Genomic DNA, 23,388 nt, shown 5'->3' with positions numbered 1-23,388 from the left:
CAAAAGGCACACTGCCATTGAAACCAAAGAGAACAATGTGGTTTCTGGAAAGCTGAACTGTACTGTAAGTAGATCTTGGGGTAGAGGAGAGGGACTGAGAAATAGCATTGATTAGAGGACTTAGGGGCCATGGGTCCTGTTGCTAGAAATTACTTGCTTCCTTCTAGGAAGTTGGTGCAATCTAGCTCCAAAGTACCTTAGCTACTTCTGAAATTTTACTTCTTATTTTTGATAGATGTTCATCTGAGATGGATGCTTCTTGCTCAGTGCCTCTGGGCATTCATTAATACTGGTGATAACAATTCCAGATTGTCTCCTGCACCTCTTTCCCTGCCTCCATCCCTTAAAAATTATAAAGGAAAAGCCAAAACCCTGTTAGTGTCATGTTATTTATGCACTTAGCTCTTACTACCTTGGCAAAACCTGATGATCTTGGTGCCATCAGTGCCAAAATTACTTTATGTGGGGCAGGAAAACACAAGAAGGGAGTAAAGTACCATAAGTGAGTGCCATGCAGTTTGATGTGGCAGTGTCAGCTCAAGTGAAGGTGTCCTCTCCACCTGGCCATAGTGAAGAGGGTGCCGTGTCCCTGTTGGGCAGTACCTCAGGGGGCAGCCCCTTGCCTACCTCCTCTCCCACCTGCAGCTCTGGGACACCTCAGTCTTCCTGGGGAGGGCTCTCTCTGTATTTTGAGTCCCTTGGGGAAGCCTCTTTGGGGTGCAGCTGTTGAAGACTTGCTGTCCCTCCTTTTCCTGTGGCTGAGTGAGCGGTGTGGGGATGGGTTGAGGAAGAGGAGTGTGCTGGCCCACACTACCTGTCCCCAGAGGGCACTCAGAATAGGTTGGGGCTCCATGGGAAGTTGTCAGGATCATTTTATCTCCCTGCTTTGAGGCAGCTTTGTGGCTTTATCTGGCTTTCGAGGCAACCAGGGTAGCTAAAAACATGCACGGGGCATCCTCTGCGGAGGAGGCCTGGCGCCTGGTTTTGCTAGAGGTCTGCTTTACCACTTAGGAGAAACGAGTTAACCTCCCTTTGATCTCAGTTCACAGCTAACCCTTTAACAAAGTCCGGGATGTGTGAGGAAATCGATACTCAAGGCATTGAATTTAACACCAGCCATCAACTCAAGCGTAACACACACACTGACTGACTCCGATTACAAGGAGCGGGCTGGTTTGAAGCTCGTTTGCCAGCTCTCTGGGGTGGTGCGGGGCGGCAGCAGGGAGGGCAGGCAACTCACACTGCTTGGCTGTCACTTGGAGGGGAGTGAGAGGGACCTGGTGTACTCTACCATGTCCTCCCTATCAGCTCTGCCGCCTGATGCCCCTTGTCTCTCTCCTTACGCCTCTGGTTTGCAACCCCAGCAGCTGTTCTCCAACACGGGAGCAGGGAGCTCGGATGCTGTGTGCCACTGCTGAATGCCTGTTTGTGTACACACGTAGTTGCTCTTTGCATGGTGAGGAGCTGTGGCAGGATTTGAGGCAGGGGTTCAGCTGAGCTGGACAAAAAGGGTACTGCAAGCTGAAAATCAAAAAATGCTGCAGGAGGGAAGGGTTGAGTGTCTGGTCAAGGAGGCAGCCGTGTCATTTCTCCAGCTTTGGTCCTCCCTGCAGAGATCTAATTAGATCAGGAGAGCTAATTGGGACACCTTGTTCCATACCATCAACTTGTTCTTTGCTAGCATGTTGGCAAGGAGGTGGTGGATGAGCTGCTTGGCACAGGCTTGTGGCTGGGAAGACCAGGCAGTCCATGGCTTTCTAAACAGCCCATGAACCTCTTCATCACCTCTCAGTGCTCCTGCCCTCTGCTGCAGACCAGCTCCCACCCAGAAGAGCTTCTTGCTTGCTCTGCTGTAGCCAGAGCTGAGACAGCACGTGTAGATTAGGGATGGGTTAATGGATCCCTGAAGGATGCTGAGAGCTGAGGTGGGTTGAGCATTATATGACCCCACAGCTCTGTCCTTGTGCTATGACTGCGTGGGGGCATCTTCTCTGCTACTCAGGCTTAGTGAGAACTGTGTTAGGCGTGTGCTCGTGCTCCTCGGATCTACAGGCAAATCATAGCATTTCCCAGGTGTGCTCACAGCATTTCCCAGCCACTGAATTTGTCCCTTGGCAGCAAGCAAAGTAATGAGGTGGGGAGGAGGACCACAGGAGGCTTCCACAGGAGGTGGGACCCAAGGGCATCCATGTGGCCCAGTGTCACAGCACTCCCCTGTGCCTTACTATAGGCAGAACTGCAAGCACAGCTGAAAACCATAACCAGAGAGTGTCCCAGCTTGGCCACTGAGGAACCCTGGCTGGCTGGCTGGCTGCAAGAAGTTGGTCACTGCCTCTTGTCCTTGCAGCAGCCCAGCCTGACTGGCAGCTGGTGATCCTCATGGCACCAAAGACCCATGGAGATTCCTTTTGCTCAGCTAGGACTCATGAGTTGAGGTGTTGGGGATCCAAAGCCTTTAATTTTCCTTCATCCATGTCATAATTTCCCTTGTGATCTCAACACCATAACACAGTGCTGGTCCCCTCTTCCCAGTCCAGGTAGTCAGTCCTGACTCTGCTCCTGCCTGGCTGTAGCTGCTGCACTTCATCCCCCTGTGCTTCCTTTAGTGACCTTTTCTCAGGACCTCACCATATCCTTCTCTCAGGTCCCTTGATTTTCTGCTTTCCTGACCTTCTCCAAATCAGTTCTCTTGAGGCATGCTGCCTGGTCCCTTGGACCATCTCCTTCTGTTTGCATTTCCATCAAAATGAAGGGCCCTCATTTTTGCCCCCCACTGCCCCAGCTGTGCTGGCTGGACCTGCCTGCATTGCCTCCATGCCTGGTGTTTGCATCCATCAGAGCTCTTAAGAGGCACCTCTACTTTAACCTCCTCAGTCTTAACCCTGACCTGAGTCAACAGTCATGAGGAAGAGCTGCTGTTTAGATGATTCAGTGTAAACTCTACCTTTGATTGTACAGGTATCATCCCCAGGCACCAACACAGCAGCACCTCATTAACTTTCCTTGCTGTTCCCACTCCGCAGCCATGAGAGCCTCTGACGCGGGCCAGGGATGCGGCTGCTGCCCTCGTAATCTTTATTGATCTTTTCCCAGATGCCTCATGCATTGTATTCTCTTGCCTCTCTCTTGCTCTTCCAGCTGCCTCTCCTCTGAGTGGCTTTGCATCCTGTGGGAGTGCTGAGAAGCTGTTTTATTCAATTCTTGCAGTCCAGTAACACTTAGAGGCCCTGACAGCTCTTTTGGGTTGGTTCTGGTGCTAAATACAGAAGATTGAGTTTTGGTCCTGAGAGTCTGCTGTCTAGGAGGAGGATGTAAGGGGGAGCAGAGCACATGCTTCTGTGTCCCTCTGATCTGTTTTGTGGGGGCCAGTTTCTCTGCATTTTGCCAGAGGTGAGGTTTGGAGAAGGTCTTGGACCTGTCCTAGGAAGGTATCAGGGACATGAGTATAAAAGGAGTTCTGGGATGTGAGCAGAGGGAGAGTTGTATGTGATAAGGTGTGCAGGCAAGTGAATAGAAGCAGTAAGAAGGTCCTGGAGAATCACCCTCTGATTTCTTTCCCAATGCTCAGAGTCTGGGACAGATTCAGATTACTGCACTGAGATGTGAATATGCTGGTCATCCAGTATCCTTCCCTCACTGCCAGCCTGCAGGCACCTAACCTTGAAAATGCCAAGTAGCAAAAACCAGAGGGTTGAATTGCCTTCTCTTACACCTGCAGTGTGAACCAGTGTGCAGTCATGCACCATCTCCCCAATGCTTTTCTCTTGTTAACCTGTCTGTGGGTCTTTGCCCTTGGCAGTCCCATCCTCCCCCTGTCTGGCATGTTTGGACATAGCAGCCACACTCACCAGATTTGTCCCTTCCAAAAAGGTGCAGAGTACTGTGTGCTGAGACATGCTGAGCATGGTGCAAAAGGAGCAGTGTGTCTTCTCTGGACAGATGACTTTTCACCGAAAAACTGGAGTCAAAATGTCACATCAGTGTTCCACATGGGAATAGATTGCTACTTTTCAGAGTGCCACATTTCTGTCACTGGGAACTGTTCCAACACAGTGAAATGAGGCAATATTTTGGCTTTTCCATCCTGGTTTAGGATGAAAAGCAATGTCAGAGCATGGGTGTTTCAGTAGGGTGGACGTGGTTTCCCAGCCCCTTACAGCAAGAGTACGCTCCCTGCCAGGAGGCGTGGATGAGTCCCAGGGATGTGCTGCTTCTGCCTCCAGCACGTTTGATCCAGCCTGGCTCTTTCAAGGTGTGTGGAAATGAGCTGCAATCTCACCATTTCTGCAGAGGCTTCTCAGAGGAGATAGCAGAAGGGTCACAGAGCCTCTGGAAATCTCCCTTCAGGCAATGTGCAGTCGCATTTCACAGAAGACAGACAGAATAACCTTTAGGGCATGGTAAGAGGCAGCATTTTGAACTCTTAGCTGGGGAGCTCAGGAGCTCATTTCTCTGACACATCATCTGTGTCCCTTCCACTTCCTCCATTCCCTTGAAATACCTCTGTCCTAATCCATCACTTCCTTAGCTAGAATTTAAAAACAAAAAGATGGGGAGTCAATCTTCTTCATGCTGGCCATGCAGAAACCAGCCTGCCCTGCAGAAATGCACTCAGCCACTCTGCCTTGGCCAATTTTGCCTGAGTTTGAGCCTCTCTCAGCCTTCCTGGGTGTGGGAGGCTGCCCCATCAAGCCAGCCCCTTCAGCAGCATGGCTTCCCTTCCCACTTTCGCCTTCTCCACATCACAGCCTCCCCGCAGAGGTGCTGTATATGCATCCTGAGCTGTTTTTAACCCCAGATTTATCTGATGTGGTTGTGGGGAGATGATCAGGCACATGCAGGCTGGCAGGGGCTGCCCTTCCTAACTGGAGGCTCCCATGGGCAGCTCTGTGCTGTGTATTACCGTCTGTGAGGCACTGGGAGGAAGGCACTGGCTCTCCCTCCTCCCCTCTCTGGAGTAAATAATGGTACTTTTTATTTAGCTATTATTTCCCAGCGGCAGATATCTCCTTGGCTGTCTGTTTAACTATCTTTATCTCACCCTCCTTTCTCTGTTTGATACAGTTATAAACAGATAGCTACCTTAGTAAATAACATGTTTTTAAGAGACCAGTGGTATGGTTAACATAGTGCAGCAGCTGTTGATTTGTCTTTCACTGTTGTTTTTTTTTCTTAAGGAAATGCTTTAAATAAGGGATACTTCATCTATTAAAAAAATACACTTGTAGCAGCTGCTAAGCCCATCCATAAGCCTGCTTTACGTTGTATTTGTGATGGGACTGACAGTGCATGGAGGAGCCTGATTATACACAATTCCATTTTAGCAAGCCCTGCGATGTAATTTCACAGGGCGATCAGTGTTTGAATGTAATAGCAGCCTGTGCTAAGGTGTCAGAATATTAAAGGCGCTAATGGAAAAGCTCCCTGGTACACAAGGGGGACAGCATTACAGGAGACGTCGCAGATGGCTGGGCACTAAACTAATGGGGCAGGATCCAAGAAGGGAAAAAAAACCTAGAGAAGGGAGAGCTCACGGGAGCATGGGCACCTGCTTCCCTCTCACACGGAAATTAAACAGCGAGCGAGGGAGAGACAAGCGTGTGCATGTGTAAAAATAGAAATTGAGGGGGGAAAATACCAGCTATGGAAGGGCTTGAAGGTTTTGACAGTGAGCCCAGCGTTGACTTTGCTTGAGAAAGGTATGGGGGGGATGTTTTGGGGAATGTCTGAGCATCACAGCCATCGTTCATGGCCCTAGATAGAGAAGAAGGGGGTAGTCGGTGGACACTGTTACCACCCTCATGCAGTGTAGTGAAACTGCAGTTCTTTTTGGTGGTTGTTAATCTAAAGCTAAATCCAAGGAGGGTGAGGCATGTCCACCTCGCTGCTGCCCCAAAGGCTCAGCTTGGCAGCACAGCAAATCTGCTGGGTCCTTGACATTCCCTTTTCTGCCCTCATGTATTCAGGGACTGATGGTGGGTCTCACTGCAGGGCACTGCCAATATCTGGATGTTTTCCAGCACCATTGGAGGCATCTTCCCCTTCTCCCTCTGGACTCTGGGTTTCCCCAGGAACAGACAGATTTGAACTGGTCTGTTCATGTCTGTGTAGAGAGGCAGTGGTGGCTGCAGTGAATCATCCATAAAGTGTGTTTGTGGGTGCTCCTTGGTGTCATATTCTGCTTCCCTGCTCTGTCAGCCACATTGCTGTGGTGGGGAAAGGCTTAGTGCCACATTCCTGTTTGAATTGGCTTCAGAGAACTGGGGCAGTCCCTAGGGGATTGTACCATAGGACATGAGCCCATCCTTCCTTGAGCTGGAGGGGTAAATCAGCTGCATGTAGGTATTCCCTGGTAGCTGTCTGTGCTGTGTGTTGTTGTGTGTCTCTGCCTTCTAGGTGCTAATCAGGAGCTGCTTTTGTATCCCAGCACTGGGAGCTGGTGTCGTTCATCAGTGTAACCCAGCCTGGGTCTTGGTTGCTCTGCAGGGCAGACAGAAACACTGGGACACGGTGAGAAGGCAGTCTTGTCCAGACATGACCTGTGTCTTAAGGGCAAGGACACTTGTCCCAGACCAGGAAGGGCACTGGACATGTGTCCTCCAACCCTTGTTTCCACACCAGCCCCTGGGTACCTGCTGTGAAGCCTTGCTCAGCTGCATGGCTCTGCGCCCAGACCTCCCAGTCCTGCCAGCAACTCCCATCCCTGAACTGGTTTCTTGGCCATTTATGGCTTTGCTAATTTGGGGGGGACCAGTGCTGGCTGATGCACACCCCAGTTCTACTTCCTGGCCCTGCAGGGGACCAGACCTGTAGCTTTGTTTTGCTTGTGACCAAACCCAGGGCTTGGACCCAGGTCTCCACAGCATTAACCTAGTGTGTTGCCAGCTGCAGAGCACACAGCAGTCAAGAACATTTTATCCAGGATAATCCCTAGCCTGGGAGCAAGGCAGAGACTGTTCTTGTTCAAACACAAGGAAATGTGAAGCCTAAACTGCTTGGCACTTTGACACTCCAGAGTCAGGCACACCAGGGTGTTTCTATTGAAGCCTAAGCCAGGGCACGTGCTAATCCTGTGTAGTGGCCAGGACACCTCCCTGCTGCCCAGCGGGGCTGCAGTTTCCAAGTGCACCCTGGAAAGGGGCTGCTGATGGCTTTGGGATCCATCCTTCCCCTCCAGCAGTAAAGAGGAGATTTGACAGTGAATTTGCATGGCTGTGGCTGAGTTGGGATATTGGGATGAGCTGGGACATGGGCAGGCTGAAGCTGCTCAGACATGTGCCTGGGAAGAAGTGTCAAGCATGAGATCATTGTGTGCCTCATATTCCCCTTTGCAGTGCTTCTGTTGTCAGAGATCTGATAGCATGAACTGCTTATTTTAATCAGGAGAAAGCATGTACAGTAATGCTGCATCCTTCACATCTTACCTAGCACTTTGCTGCCTTCTGTGAGGTTTGACCTGTCCTCCCGTGTGCCTAGCGCTCACTTTTCCTAAAACAGATCATTCAACTTTTTATTTGTTTAATTTACTGCCTGATGTGAGGAATAAAGATGTGTCTGTTTTGAGAAGCAGTTTTGCAAATGGGCTGAAGTGGACACCAGCTGGGCTTGCCAAAGGTTGTTTGTCAAGGCCAAGAGGGGCAGGCAAGGTGGCTTGTGTGGTGAGGGCTCCCTGCTCATCCAGGACACAGGGAAAGCTGGCTGTTTTTTCTCTGAAAAAACTTTTATGTGCCATTGTGTGAAGAGGGCAGAGCACCAGGCAGGGTCCCAGCACCTTTTTAGCAACATGGGAGGACTGTATCCAGATCTAATCCTCCAACTGCAGCATGCTGACAGTGGTGGAAATTTCCAAGGGCAGCACCTGCTTCCACCTAAGTGGTGCCAGACCCACTTGAAGGGTCCCCACATTTCATGTATCAGCCTCTCTCCCTCCCCCTTACAGCTCTTGGAGGGGTTTGTGCTCCAGAGGGGCACATGGCCTGCTAACATCTTCCGCTGTATCCTCCCTTTTCCAACCCCCCAGCCAAACCACCTCCTGCCTGGTGGCACTGCAGGTCTGTTTGGCGGAGGACAAAGCCCTCCACTCTCATCACCCCCACTCCTTATTTATTAGCACAGATGTTTAATCCGAGGCTTTGGTGGGTGCCACATTGGGCAGAAGTTGTTTGCATGCACCCAGTGCCACTTGCAAGTGTTTGAGAAGCTCGGTATGCCAAGAAAAAGTAATTAAATGTGAATGGTGTTAATGTGGTACCTGGTCATTCTGGAGACCCCTGTTCCCACTTTGTTTGTAAAAATTAAATGCCTCTTATTAGTGGCTCAGGAGAGATCTGTAATGTGCATGGACAGAAAGGCAGGGATGGATGGGAGTTGGTGTCAGGGCAGCAATTGCTTATCATGCCTTATCTGGGAATATGAAACTGTATTGCATGACATCCAGAGGCAGGCTGAATAGATATGCCAATTCATCTCGAGCCTGGGCTTTGACAAGCTAGACTGCCCTTGTTGAAAGGCATCAGTCAAACAAGAGCTGCTGGCTGCTTTTCTCTTTCTTAGACTTTCTCTCGCTCCTGCGCTCCCTCTCCCTCTCTCTCCGCCTCCCCTCCCTCTGCCTTTTTTTCTTTTTTCTAAGCTTTTTCCACACAAAATTGAAAAGCTTTGGAAATAATAATAATAAAAGCCCCCCAAACTAATACCGTTTTAAGTACACCCCCCCTCCCCAAATGGGATTGATAAGGAACCCCAGTGTATGAAGGCATGTTTAGATAACATTGAGAATATTATAGCGAGTGAGAGAAAGTAGAGGGAAAAGCTTCCTGCAGCGTCTAAGCCAGGAAAGGCGACAGCACCCTGGCTAATACGAGTGTTTAATATTTGATGTGTTGGGATAAAGCAGGATCACCTTCGAATTGAATTGAGTGTCAGAATGAGAATCTATTACTGAAATTCTTGTGTGATTTGACAGCAAAGCAGACGATGTTATTCTTCACTAGTTACTGCAATCTTCTCCCCTACATCGCTTAAATATTTTTTTCTTTGCTTGAGTAAACACACATTATCCTTTTTTTTTCCCCCCCCTTCCTTTTTTCTCTCCCTCTTTTATACTTTTTTTAAAATTTTTTTTTCTTAAATCAAACCTGCCTTTCGCAGGGCTGATGGAGTAGATTGTTATTTCTTTATTTGTCCTATTAAATGGAATTCCTGATCGTTTAATCCTGCTTTTGTAAGTGATTTTAAAATACTTGAAAAGCTGTGAATGTGGCAGCACTTCTGACTAAACTGCTTAAAAGGGACGTGTTATACCTGGGTTTAGCTCCTGCCTCCTGACAGCCAGCAAGGGCTTCAGTGCTGCTGAGGCTGAACAATCCTGGGCTCCAAGCCCTCATCCTGCTATAGGAGCTTTCCTCCATGCCTTCCCTGCAGCTGAGGAGCTCTGCCATTGTCATCTGGGGCTTGGCTTGCTACTAAATGACTTGTTGGTGGGGTCAGGCCCTCAGTGGGGTTAAATTCTCCTTGTATTTTGCCTCAAGTTTGTGTAGCAAGAAATCTCAGCAAGAATTCCCATCCACCTCCTGTCCCAGATGTGGCATGTAGTTAAAGGGGGGTTTCAGGGGACCACCCTGCAGTCTCCAGTATCCTGGGTGCTATTAAGTGATGGCTTCAAAGATGCCCCCAGCCCCAGAACCGGGGTTATTGGGTGGCACTGGAAACATTTTAAGCTGTGTTGAAAAGCCCCCTTAGTTGCAGATATGACCTCTTTTTTTCCTTCCCACCATACAAAATAATATGAAACCTTGATGCCTCATCATTGCAGCTACGGAATGAGGGGAGTTAGAGAGAAATGCTTATTTTAGGCAGACGTGCACAGCTGACATGACAAGAGGGAGAAGATGCCTTTGCTGTCGCGAAGTCATTTTCTCCATTGCAAAAATGTCAGGGGGGTCAGCTTCGACAGGCAGGCTGCTGTGCTCAGCCTGATCCTGGGGGAGCACAGCCAGCATCCGCTGCTTACCAAAGCTGAGAATAGCTTGGGAGAACTCTTCAACATTTTCTATCTGTTCTAAAAATTTTTTTCCATAGGTATCTTTTTGAAATTCTTAATGGAAACTTTCAGCAAAAACACCTTTTTTTTCTTTTTTTTTAATTCCTTAGTACCCATGCTTCAGCATCTGTTCAAACCACCAAGTCTCTTTGCTCTTGGGAGGATTTTTTTCATAAGGAAATATTTTCTCCTGCCTGAAAGTGCCCATATTAATATTAAAATTGCAATTATAAGGCAAAACATTTAAAACCTCTTGATGGGGCATGAGAAATGACAGAGCTGCTGGGCTGGGCAGGACAGGAGGAGGCTTTGTGCTAGTCCTAACAATTCTTGCTGCCATGGTTTGTGGACACACTTGTGCTTTTACTATGCACAGAGCCTCTGTTCCTTCCTGCCCTTTAGCTGAAGCACTCAGGGCAGTGCAACACCAGGAGCTGTGGTAGAGGGCAGAGGGTCTGGGGCTGGCTGACCAGGTCTTAACATTGACACGTGTAGAAAGGATGGGGCTGGCTCTGTCAGCATTGGCACCTTGCCCTAGCAGAGCTCCAGCAGCTCTGTGAGGACCAGCCCCATCCCTGCCTGCACATGCGGGAAGGATTTGCAGGGCTTCCCGTGTAAGTGAGCATCCTGACCTCTGTACAGGTGCCCTGTTTGCATGATGTGGGATGTTAAATCTTGTCTTAATGTGACTGCCAAACACCAGTTTTGTGAAGTGTGCTGGGCACTTCCCATAAATAAATGATAGGAGCATTATTCAGTCCACTTAGATCAATATGTCAGCTTGACAAGTTTTGGTTCTGGGAATTTTCTGACCCTGTGAAACATCTTCTCTGCAACTGTGCTGCTTATAAACCCTGATGGGTGGCCCAAACAAGCTCCATGTAGTAGGACATCAGGATCTGGCTGTGCTGGTGCTGCTGTCTTGCTGGCGCTGTGGCAAACTCAGTGTTAAATTGGGCAGCATTTATGCAAGAACTGGACGGATCCTACCTGTGTTCTTCTCCCGTGCAGGCAGTGCTGTGGCATTGCCCAGTGTCACTGGTGTGCCCTCCATACTCTCCTGTCCCAGCACAAGGGACCATTTTCGACCTCCAGTGCTTCTAGAAGTGAGCTCTTGTTTCAGGCTCTCTGCAAATTGAGGCAGTTGCATTACGGCCACTGGGAAGTTTTGTGATCCAGTGCAACAGGAGGATAGTTTCAGACCCTTTTTGGTTTATTATATAGCCATCCCCCCGTACTGTGATTCTGCACATGCAGCATCTCTCTCCCTCAAGTTGCTGTACCCCGGGTCTTACTCCCTGGTACCTCCCTATCCGTTTTTTTGATCTTCTGTGCGTTATGTGAGGTATGGGTTACCTAAGGACCTACCTCACCATACTGGCATTTTTAACAGTGTGTAGATTATCTGTGGTGCTGGCTCTGTGCATGGAAGCACAGTATGTTCCTCGTCTCCTGCTGCTGTTAGCTCACATTTATCACGGGAGTATCTGCTTACCTTTGATTCGAGATCCCTGCATCAGGGACCCAGGGTGGTATTTGTCCGTGAACTGTTGTGTATGCCTATGGGATTGTGTAAGTAAATAAATATAATTAATAATCATCTGACTTTAAAGCAGCATTGGCAGGGAGGTAAATGTAGCCTTCATAGAATTACAAACAAAATAATGAAAAAAGGAAGACCTTTCTAGGAGCTGGTATTGAATGGAAATAATTGTGTTCAAGCTGCTTGAAAAATATTCTGCAACCATCATTTGAGTGGGTTTTAGCAGATCAGAGGCATTGAGTTTGTCTCTAAATCAGAATTTTGACCAAAACAATTTAGAAACACCTTTTCAAAAAGAATACAGCGTTTTTTATCAATTAAAATGTAGCTAACAATAAAATGCCATGGCGTCCTGGCTCTGCTTTGGTGTCCAACCCAGAAGGGAGAAACCTAGTCCCTGCAACACTGGGCCTGAACCAGAGGGAGAGACAAATTAATGTGATTCCCTGGCAAAAAGGATTTTGTAGTGTTTTTTTTAAATCCTCTGTCATGCATGTGAACCAAGGGGCATCTCAGACTTTCTCGTGGTTTATTGTCAGGACAAACGCTGAAGTGGCAAGGGTCTGCACCACTGCCAGCAGCCATGCAGGGCTGGAGCAGTGGTGAGAAAGCAGCTGTAGTTGACACCAGTGTCCTGGCAGTTGTGGTGAGCCAGTGGTGGGCTGGTGGCCACAGTCACCCCAGCAGGCTGGGGATTCCTGCATCCAGGAGCCTCCGGCAATTTCTGCCTTGCTTTAACAATCAGAAGAAGAACTTTACTGTTTAAAGATTAAACGCTGTCTTTAAATATTAAATAGCAAAGCTCCTCGCTTTTGATTGTGTGGCTGCTGCCAGCAGGCGGCTCAGAATTGCCAATTTTAATTAAAAACTTTATTTTCCAACACTGCCTAGCGATGGCTCCTCCTCCTGGCCAGGGCTGATTGGACTCTCCTCTGGTCTGCCTTCATCTGCCCACATGTCCCTGTGCCTGCAGCAAAGTGGTGGTCCCTGCCAGCCCCAAAGTGTGAGCGGCCTCATCTAGGACTGATCAATGCCCCTGGCAGTTCCTTCCAAAACCCCAGGAAAAACAATTAAAACCCGATCGATCCTGCAGGCAGCTTTGAATATGCATAAGTGCACACTTGACCTTCAGTGGTCAGGCCAACTTCCACCCTGGCTGCTTAGCTAGTTTGCTCAGGTATTGCTGCTGTACCCAATGACCTTGGTTAGGAAAGCAAAACACGATGCAGAGATGGACCGGGTGCTGATCCCAGGATGTGGAATGCACTGCTGGGTCCCTTCTGCTGCCAGGGCTGGGGTTGGCACTAGTGTTCAGCTGTCAGGAGCTTTCCAGACCTGTCCCTCTGCCTTTCCCAAGATCCTGCCAGCCTCCCTCTGTGCTCCATTGGTTGCTTCTTGGCTGAAGTCCGAGGGATGTGTATGGGCTGGGAAGGCAGCTTGGGGTACAGGAGCTCAGAGCCTGCCTGGCCCCAGTGCAGGGACAACCCTGCTCACCTGAGGTCCCATACATCCTCTCTACAAAGCGTGTGGGGACACCCCTTCCCCAGGGATGGCCCCCTCTGCTCCCAGCCTGGACCCACTGGTGATGAGCACGGGGACCTTCCTCCCCTGCGCCTGGGGTTGCTCTTTGGCATGGAGCCCAGGAGAGGGAGCCACATGCGGAGCCACTGCCACGGTCACCCAGGGCCACCAGTCAGGTGGGTGGCCGGGTCCCATCCTGCACCCCAAACCCCAGCCCCACCACCAGCCAGCCTGCACCCTGGCCATGGTGATGAAGATACCAGAGCATGTTTGTTGAAGGCAAAGGAAACCTCTCCGTTGTGTACACAAAGTGTAATTTCAGTGAATTATGCACAGACTTAATTAGGAGTTTTAATTGCTAATCATCTCCCAACAGGATTAGCAATGCTGTCTATTAATTATCTGTGGAGCCCTCTGTTTTGCTAAGGCAGGAGTAACAAAGCAGCATGAATGGTTGCGTATGCCAGTAATAAATTAACTCCCCCAAGCCCTGTCACTCCCAGGGGACTGCTGGCATCGGGGGCTGTGCAGGGGCCATCCCTGCCTGTGCTGGGTGAGCAGCAGGTCCCTGTGGCAGGCAGGTGTGGGGTGGGCTGGTGGGGGTACACTGCCCAGCTCTGTTGAACCCTGCTCCAACTGCAGAGAGTGTCTTCCCCAGCATCCCCAGCCCACAGAGGGTGTCAGCAATGCTCTGCTGTACTGTGGCTGCAGTTAGCCATGATCCCCACTGCAGGAGGGAGATAGGGGCTGCTGGATTGACCTGATCTCATCTGGGGACAATGGCCCTCACGGCAGCAGAGATAGCGCCGGCGTCAGCGATGCTAAGCCCACGCGCCCTTCTTACTGCTCACAATGCGGCGCTGAGCTTAATTCCTCAAGATGAAGAAGATATGTGGCTGTCAGGCTGTAATTACAGCCATGTGTGTGACACGGAGGCCTGCCTGCTTTCATGTGCGTGTTGTCCAGTGGGTTTTTGTGCTGCTCGGGCTCCTAACTGCCTCAGCCTTGCTGGGAGCCCTGCCAGGGTTATGTGGTGGGGACAGAGCAGGCTCCCTCCAGCGAGGCTGAGGGCTCTGTGCAGTGGGGTGAGCAGTGCTGGCTCCCATGGGAGTGTCTCCCAGTGATGGAGATTCCAAGTCAACAGGGGATGGAAAGGAGAGAGGAGGCTGGGAGAGCTGTGCTTGCCAGAACAGAAGGGGGCTGCTGGCCAGGCTAGCCTGGGCATAGGCATCTCTTTCCAAAGCCCCCTGACTCCTGCTGCCCACCCTCTGCTTGGTGAGGGAGGAATAGGGGGATGGTGTTAGAGCACCCAGGGGGATGCGGGACGAGGCTCTGGCTCACCCCAGCATGGTGAAAGTGGCCTTGGGTGATGCCAAGCCAGCACAGTGCCCAGCAGACCTCATAAGGGTTGTCACCTGTACAGGACACTATGAGAGGCCTTGGACACCTCTCCTCCGAGTACTGTCAGGTGGGATAGACCGGTGCGAGGGTACTTTGTGAAGGTGTCTTCAGGGGATCTGCTGTGAGGACAGTGTGCAGGTCTTCACTGAACAGGGTGAACACAGACCCCCCCCTGGAGCAGCCAGGCCTGGGCAAGTACAAAAACATGTCTGCATGTGGGCTGTGCACCCTTCTGACCCTCTGCTTCTCTCTTCCAGGCGTACAGCTTTGCCATGGGGAGTTGGCCAAAGAATGGGCTCTTAGACATGAACAAAGGACTGAACCTACAGCACATAGGGAGGCCTCACAGCGGGATAGGTGAGTGAAGTTGCCCCATGCCTTTTCTATCCCCACAGCTGCTGCTCCAGGCATGTAGGACATGCCTTGTCTCCAAGAACTCATCCAGGCTGGGGTCCTGAGAGCCAGCCAAAAGGCTGCAAGGTTTTTGGCTGGTGGAAGGGATGAAGATTTTTTCAGGGCAGGATGGGCACAAGGGATGAACTCTTGGTTCCTGGCACATCCCAGTGTGCCAAACACACCTGCTTTTCCTCTGACCTGAGAGCTGCTCCCCTCCTCAGCCGCTCTGTCAGTGCTCGAGTTGGGGTGGATGTGGGCAGCAGAACGGCTCCAGTGCTGCCTGGAGCATGGGAAAGGGTTCCCCAGACTGGGCAGGATGCTCTCCCTGCTGGGCCAGTCCTCCAGCTGCTCTCAATGCTGCATCTGTCCTTGGAATAAAGGCTCTGCTGGGAGCCTGCTGGAAACGTGAGTGAAGATGCACAGCCCCAGCTGGAGAACTGAATCCTTGTCCCATTTGCTCACATATGTGTGATGAGTTTCATGGTCTCACAGCTTGCTCCAAGATAAACAACAGAGACCACCATGCACAGTGGCAGAGCTCCATGTTTCCCCTAGCTCTACCACACCAAGGATCAAAGTGATATGAGGAGGGAGATCTGGTCTGGGACACCAAGGCCATATATCTGCCTGCTTCTTGGCGCTGTGGGTGCAGAGCTGAGGCAGCAGCAAGCTGCAGTACAGGCAGGAGCTCAGATTTACTGGGCTGTAGACAAGTCAGTAATTCAGGGCTGCATCACTCTTGAATGTTTTGCTTCTCTGTGAGGCATTGGATTAACTCTTAGAGACCAGTGGTCAGGTGTTCCCTCTGCCTCCCAGCCCTTCATCCACAGTGACTTGTGAGCATTAAAGTTTGCAAGGAGGTAAAATTTACTTGGAAAAGTCACCTGCTGCCTGAGCCTTGAGGAGGCTGTTTAATATTGTTTCAAGACTCTAGCCATTAAACTCTCCAATCAATCCAAGTTAAGGAGATGAATTATTTAAAGCTCACCAGCTTTTAATTAGCAAGCTCCTTTTGAACTATGGATCTGGTTGCATTATTGACAGAGGTAGCATTAAAATTTGCTTCCTTGCCTGGGAGCAGATTTGCCTTGCTTGTGTGCCATGTTGGGGGGATCACAAGGAGAGAGCAGGGAATGCAGAAGTTATGTGTGTGTGTCCTGTTCTTGAGGTTTATGCTTTTCCTAAGGTCCCATGGGGGATGCAGGGTTAGTTTGTGCCTTATCTTTCTTCATTTTATTTATGGCAAAAGCTCTCCATTGCTATCACCTCGTATTCTGACAGAACATCCCCAGTTCTGGAGTATCATCTGCCTGCTGATGGTTTCTGCTGGTGTTTATATCAGTGCTGTTGTCTTGCACAGGTGTCTCTGCTTGATAGAGTTCAGAGAAATGCTGTTCATGTCTCTTCCCACTGCAATCCTTAAGGAAGTGCTCCCATAGGGAAGCACTCCTGGCTCTCCCCAGTAACAGGGCAGATTGTCTGCAGAAAAGCAGCATGTCAAGACCCAGCAGCCAAGCTCTCTTCTTGCAGCACCTCATCCCAGTGGCAAACCTGCCTTTCTCACAGTTTATAAGGGGTTTACATGAGTGCTGTGAAGGCTGCCAGGCCAGCAGTGTGATGGTCTCCATCTCTCTGGCACTGCCACTCGTGTGCATGTGCCCTGTGTGTTGCAGCTGCTGGCTGCTACATTTGGGCTCGATCCAGAAGAGGTCTGCCCTGGGCATCTGCCATTCTTTGCTTGCCTGCAGAGGTGGCAGCCACTGGCACCCCATGCCTGGTGGTTTTACTGCAAGATGAGCCCCTGGGAGTGATCTGGAGGCATGGCTCAATGAATGGCTTCTTCTCCTAGCCAGCTTGGAAGCCTCAGGCACAGCTACTGCCTGTGGTGTAAGGGCTACTGGCTTTAGGGCATGGTAACCTTGTGTCCCTCCTGGGAAAAGGCTCGGGGTGATGCTGGTGCCAGGAGACATGCTTTGGCTGGCATTTTGTCAGGATACCAGCCTTCTGTCCACTTCATTTCCCATCCTGCTTGCTTTTTCAGGTCCCAGTCATGTATCAAGCATTGGCTTTAGTGGCAGCCAAGAGGTCCCCAGGCCAAGGGATGAGGAGCAGCTGCTCACTGCAGAGGCAGGCTGGGCTGGTTTCTTTGGGTCCAGCTTTTCTGCCTTGTTCTAAAGCAAACGTTGGTCTTGCACGGCCACGGCTTTCCTTGCTGCCCACTGGGACTGGACACAGTCATCCCAATTGCTGGTAGTCACCCTGTGACCTAAGCTGTTGTCATCACTCTTCTCCATTGTGTCCCAAACTGCTTTTGTTTCAAGGCTGGGAGGAACAATCCCTTGCCGTGCCAGGGCTGCCCTCCTCTTCTCTTCCTGGCTGTAGGGAGTCTTGCTTCTCACACAGCCAAACAAATGATCCCTTCTCAAGGACTCTTTCACTTTCTTCTCCAAAGTGTAGAACAGCAAAACATGTTGCCTGCTTACCTCTCAGTGCCCAGGGTGAGACTGGAGGTGACTCTGGCTCTGGGGAAGCTCCCATGCAGTCCAGAGCCTCCCTTCCCTTTTTTTATTGGTCCTGGGGGCAGAAGGCTCAAGGGAAGTTGGGGAGCTGAGAGGGGGTCCCCCAGGGCTGTCCAAGGTAGGTGTAGCCAGGGCCAGCCTCTGTTTTTCGTGGCACTCATGGGTTGCTGATGCCTAGAAGTCTGCAAGCCAAAGAGGGCTGAGAAGGGAGCAGCAGGACAATGAGTTTGCCAGCCACAGCAGTTTCATGAGTACCATGCCATGCAGGGGAATCTCACACCACCCCTTTCCCAGCAGTGTGGGGAGCGGTCCAGGGGGATGCAGGCAGTCCTGTGAAGTCTCAGCTCACTTACGCAGGGATGTGCAGCATGAATGTTTCCTTCAAATCTGCTAGAAAAATTGCAGTGGATGGCCACTTGTTTTTTGCGAACGATTTGCAAGGAATTTTGCTGTCTTGCCTGATCGGCTGTGTGCTGCTTTGTTTTCAAATCATTCTTTGATTCACTGGCTCAGCCAATATCTGCTCCAAATCTCTGCACTTGGCATGCTCTGGAACCAGTCCTGCTCTGTGCTTCATCTCCTCTCCTTCGTCTTGTTCAAAATGCAGGAGTTGAGGGTGCTTAACACCCCACAGGGTCAAGGTCAGATTCTGGATGGGAACCTCACCTTTAGCACCTGGTGCTTGTGTTGGAGCATAGTGAAGTCTTGGACCACATCCCCTGGGCATGTGCAGCAGCAAGCTGCTGAACAAGGGCTCATGTTTTAGCCTTCATCTGGTTTCTATTCACAAGCAAGCAAGCTGCAAATCTTCTTGTTGAGGAATTAGTAAAGTGGTTTGTGTCACCAAATACAGCAAAATGTGTTTGCATACACTGCAAATACAGCTGCCTTGGGGTTGGAAGGGTGAGGGTCTGCTGCAGTTGTTTTCTTGGGAGGGAGAAGGTAAAGGAATGGGAGGAATGTCAATATTTCAGCTTGCCAAGAAGTGCAGGGCAGAATAAGGAGGTAGGAATGTCTTGCTCCAGAGACTGAGGCTGCAGAAAATCCTCTGGAGTTGGGAAAGGAGACAGTGGAGAGAAAGTGCCTTTTCTTGGGTTGGTAATGTGGCTCTGAGGACCAGAGATAAGTTTTTGCAGATTCCATCTCTCCTCAAACATAGATTAAATGGGTGTCAGCTCTAGCAGGGGCTGCAGGAACTTCTTTTTGTCTGGTGTCTTCTTGGCCCTCAACAAAATTAAACTGAGTGTTGCCAAGAAGTTACTCATCTTACAGACATATGCATGTTGCAGTTCCTGAAACGTGTTTGTAGTGCTGCTTGCCAAAAACAAGCTGCAGCTTGTACAGGAGGTCTTGGCACTCTCACACATAGGCCAGCAGTCACGGGCTCTACAACACTGGAGCTGGGCTCTTGCAGTGGAATCTTTCTACTGAGTTTCAGAAACTGATGTAAATCAGCATTCAAATCCCAGGCTGTAGTTGTGATTAACACGACCATCAGATCACCTGGATTCAGTAATTGATTTTCTTCTGGTTTTGCGCTTCTTCCTTTTTTTTCCCCATTTCCCTAAAAAAGGTGAAGTTTTACCAACCATCAGCTATCAAACCAAGTGCAGCTCTGCTTACTGCTGCCCAATTATTTAATTTAGTTATTCTTTTATTCAGCAAATGCCCTACATTTGCTACTTTTAGTTTGATGGATTATGTAGCATAATATTCCTTTAGTCTTAGTTCTTAGACACTCATTACATTAGAAAAACAATGAATTGCTAATTGTTATAAAGGAGGTTGGGATTAAATTATTACTCATTATTTGATTTGTGATGCTTTTGGATGAAGATTGGAATGTCATGTTAAGAGTACTCCAGCAGTAATCTGATTGGTTTTAATAGTAAAATTCTTTTTCTACAGAAGGAAAAGTGTAATTCAGAATACTGTTTACCTAAAAACACCTGGTGCATGAAACCAAAGCAAGAAATGATTGGTGAAATCAAGAAGTATTTCTGGAAACCACCCTTTAGATTTTAGAATTAGCACATCTCATCCTCTCCCACCATAGTTTGTTGGTTTGTTTGTTTCCCTGATTATGGAAAAGATAAAAAGTACAGTTGTTTGGGGTTTTTTTCCAGTCCTTTGTTGTTTCTCAGCTCTGAATGAGCCAGTTCCTGAATTCAATATGTGCAGAAAAAAAGTAAAAAGTTTATAAATCTGGAAAAGCAGCTGCTATTGGGAAAGTTTGTTGCTCATTTGTCAGCTCTGCTTCCACCTCCAGCGCATTGACTATCTTTAAAACATGTTACCCCTTGCTACTGGTGTTTTTTGAATCAGTTGTAATTTAATGGAATTTTTAAAGTTTAGACTTCAGCACAGAGATTCTAAGATTTTAGATTTGGTTCTAAATGCTGGTTTGGGTTTGGGTTTTTTTCTTTTTTTGGGGAAAGAGGGTAGCCAGGCTGCTGTATCTCTTGCTAACAAGCTTACAGCACCCATCCCAGGCAACCAGGAGATCTGGTACCATAGCAGTGTCTTGACACCATGCCCTTGCTGTACTGTTTTACACCAGCTGACATAGTCCAGTGACCAGTGAGCCTCTGCACAGGACTCCACCACCTTCCCCATGCCCACAGTCCCTCTGGTCAGGTCCCAAGCTTCTTTTGTGGGAATCTCTGCCGCACCAAATGGAGAAGTCCTACCTGCCTGAGCAGGTCAGTAGCCATACAGCGAGCAGCCCAGCAAGCCACCGTGCATCCCTGGCTCCATCTCTCTCTTTTCATTTACTGATTGGAAATCTCAGAAGGTTAGGGTGTGATATTGTTTCTGATCCAGAGCATTAATTAGGCCCCGGAAAGAAGAAGAGGAATTGCGTGTTTTTAACAGTGAGGTTAATGGGATGCTCGCAGAGTAGACAGTTTTAATGAGCTTCAACTCGATGTGCAGTGAGTTTACTCTCTGTGTTAAAAGGGTCACACTGCAGTAGTTTGATGTGGATTGTCTCCTGGCCCCTGGTGTCATAGGTGAGCGTCTGTCAGAGTCCAGTCAGAGCGCATTTACTTAGTGACACAATTCTAATTAACTACCACAAGCTGCCACCACCACGGGGAGCCGGGCCAGCGCCTGCTGGGGGTGTCTGCTGCCCGACCAAGACGTTCCTCTCCTTGGATTGCTTTGCCTGCTCGTGTCCCAGCAGAGCTGGGATGCTTTCCACGATGACATTGAAGGAGAGGGCGACGAGGGCCACGCTCGCAAAGTGCAGTGATAGGTGGTGGGCTGCCCGCCATAATGGGTGCCTTTGGCTGTCAGCACCAGCTCTCCCCTCCAGAGCTCAGCAGGAGCTGAGGAGGCTTCGCCTCGCCCTGCGAGGTTCTGGGAGCTTGCAGTCCTGGCAGCTTGCTGTCCTGGGAGCTTGCTGGCTTTATTTCAGCCTGCTCTCGTTCTTCCCTGCTTTCCTCTCCATTCTTGTTTTCCTGAAGGTAAGCCTGCAGCCTCCCAGCACCAGTGAGGTACCCAGTCATCTTTGATGCCCACCTGCCTCCTCTGTGAGGGATTAGGGGGAACAATGGAGAGGGTCAACATTTTCTGAAACTCCCTTCTTTTTATTGATCACTTTCTATCCCAGCCAAGTTGGGCGCAGAGCCAGTCCCAACCTCCTCGTCCCTCCCAGGGGATGGGAGAAGCCTTGGAGAACCCCATAGTCCCCTGGAGCAGGCAACCCCCATTCTTCAGCTCTTGGTGGTGGCATTTGGCATTTGCAGCATACCATCCTTTTTCCAGGGGATGCCAAGAGTGAGAGTCAAGCACTACTGCGGAGGGGGACACGGGGCTGCCCCAGGGCCACTGCCCCACACACAGCCTAAGGCAGAAGGGGTAGGACTCCAAGTTAAATAACTAAAAGAGACTTAAGTAGAAATCAACAGAAATGTCATCAAATGAACTGTGTCATTTTGAATCAGTGCTTGTAAAGGTCAGGCAGATCCAGAACAGGTGGAGCGGCTGCGCACCGGGTGCCCAGGGAGGCAAGCAGACAGGGTGCAGGGATCAGCCAAGCCTCTCTGGGCACCCACTGGACCTTGGGCATGGGACAAGGTGGCAGGTGGGTGGCAAGGAGTTCCCCCTTGTCCCAAGGAGAGGTGTGGAGGGAGGAGCCAGGGCAGCTGGTTAAAGGACGCGCGTCTGTCAGAGTCCGGTCAGAGCACATTAACATGGTGACATGATTCTAATTAACTACTGTGAGAGGTGTCACAGCTGGAAAAGCAGTGAGCAGAGACAAGCTTTTAAAAAAAGAAAAAAGCAATGTGACAGTCTTTTTTTCCCCCCTTCTTTCTCTTTTCTTTTCTTCTTTTTTTTTTTTTTTTTTTTACTTGTATGTGCTCTCTCTCCCCTCCATGTGGGAGTGGATCTAAAGATAATTAGGATGTCTGGCTGCCTGGGAACCTGAGCCGGGGCTCTTTTGCTTTCAGTCATTTAAGTTTGCGAATTCTCTCTGAAGGGACTTGGTGGCACAGTGGATTACTGCGTGCCAGAGTGACAGAACACTCTTCTAATCGTAAACCCTTTTTAGAAAGGATTCTGCTCTCCCTTTTTCCCCAGGAGCAGCAGGGGGTATGTTCTGATCACTGCAGCTCTGTTCCCATACATGCTACAATGGGAAACTCAAGGTCTTTCAGCTGTTTCCTGCAGTTAACAAAGGAGGCACAGAAGAAAGAAAGGAAGGATGATTGAGTGTTTGTGTTGACTGCACTCACCCCTCCATCCCACCCTGCCAAAAGTTGGTTGCTCGCCCACTGGGGTGGGGGCACACGCACCGACCCAACCCTGTTGCCTGCCGGGGGGGTGAGATAGGCACCTTTCCCTGGTCCTGAAGGCTCTCAATCCCCACAGTAAATGGCCTTTGGAGGGGAGTGTGAAACAGGCTGTGGGACTTTGGCTGACTGAGAGAGAGAAGTTGGTGTGTCATTGTGCACTCCCCCCTCATCCCTCCCAGTTCCAGGGCAGGCAGCAGCAGCACCCGCTGGCTGGGGATATGTGGAAGGTAGGAGTGAGCTCCTCTCCTCTGGCTGGAAGCAGTTGTGCTTGCAGCAGCAGTGTCAGACTGAAGGCTTAAGCAGGATTTCTGGATTATCTGCTGTTTCCCATGCCATGGTGCCTGACAGCTGCAGATCAGAACAGGTCCATCTCAAGCCCCAGACCTGGCTGACCCTCAGCAGAAGAGCACTGCTGTTGTCCTGCCCTTTGGCATGACTGCTGGATGGCCCAGTTCCTTTCCCCAGTGAAAAGATAAAAAACCTCTTATCTAAGTTTTTCCCATTGCTCTAAACTGGTTTTGGGATCCTGGGAGCATAGGGAGAGGCTAATAGCTTTTATCACATGAGCCCTGTCTTACTAATCAGCCAGTCCCAAATGCAGGAGCAATTGGATGTGAACTGATATGCTCACATCTTGCACTGCCTCAGACCCATCCTCCTGCTGGCTATTTAGCGAGTCCTATCTGTAAGCCTTGCAAAATATCCCACACACACTGCTGCAAAAACCCTTGCACTGGCCGAGCCCTATTCCATGTTGTGCTGGGCAGGTGAAACATCTTTGCTGGTGCTTGTTCTCCATCCCCTGTAACATGGCAGTACTTCCCATACACCACGATGCATCCTTGCACAGCAAGACACGTGTTACATGAGAGGCCTTGGAAGATCATTAACTTTCTAGGGAGCTTTTTCTGTAGAAAGTAGCGATGTAAAACACTGAGTGACATTTTGATTTCCCCATGGATTCTTTTGGTGCCTTGCTGTCTCTCTTTGGTGTGTCCCAGACGAGGCTAAATGGTAGCGAGTCTTCCTCACCTGTGAGGAGGGGAAGAGTTTCCTGTTAATGAACATAAACATCTCAATTAAGAGCACAGCTTGCCTGACCTGCTCTGGAACAGACCCCAGTGGAAGGTGTCTTTTAATGTCACACTTTCCTGCAACAGCGATGTGTCA

General features: G+C 49.8%; 1 protein-coding gene across 3 annotated transcripts in view; it reads left to right on the top strand.

Moving 5' to 3' along the window:
* Positions 1-23,388, top strand: part of ERI3 (ERI1 exoribonuclease family member 3) — a 132,295-nt gene that overhangs the window by 79,902 nt on the left and 29,005 nt on the right. For all 3 annotated transcript variants that reach the window (XM_030454820.1, XM_030454822.1, XM_030454821.1), the window contains exon 7: positions 14,762-14,861. In XM_030454820.1, coding sequence (XP_030310680.1) covers positions 14,762-14,861 — 100 coding nt within the window. The remainder of the gene's footprint in view (positions 1-14,761; positions 14,862-23,388) is intronic.

This window comes from Calypte anna, chromosome 8, assembly GCF_003957555.1.
Source record: "Calypte anna isolate BGI_N300 chromosome 8, bCalAnn1_v1.p, whole genome shotgun sequence".
NCBI lineage: Eukaryota > Metazoa > Chordata > Aves > Apodiformes > Trochilidae > Calypte > Calypte anna.
The sequence above is the reverse complement of the archived record's forward strand: the minus strand, read 5'-3'. Positions and strand labels throughout refer to the sequence as shown.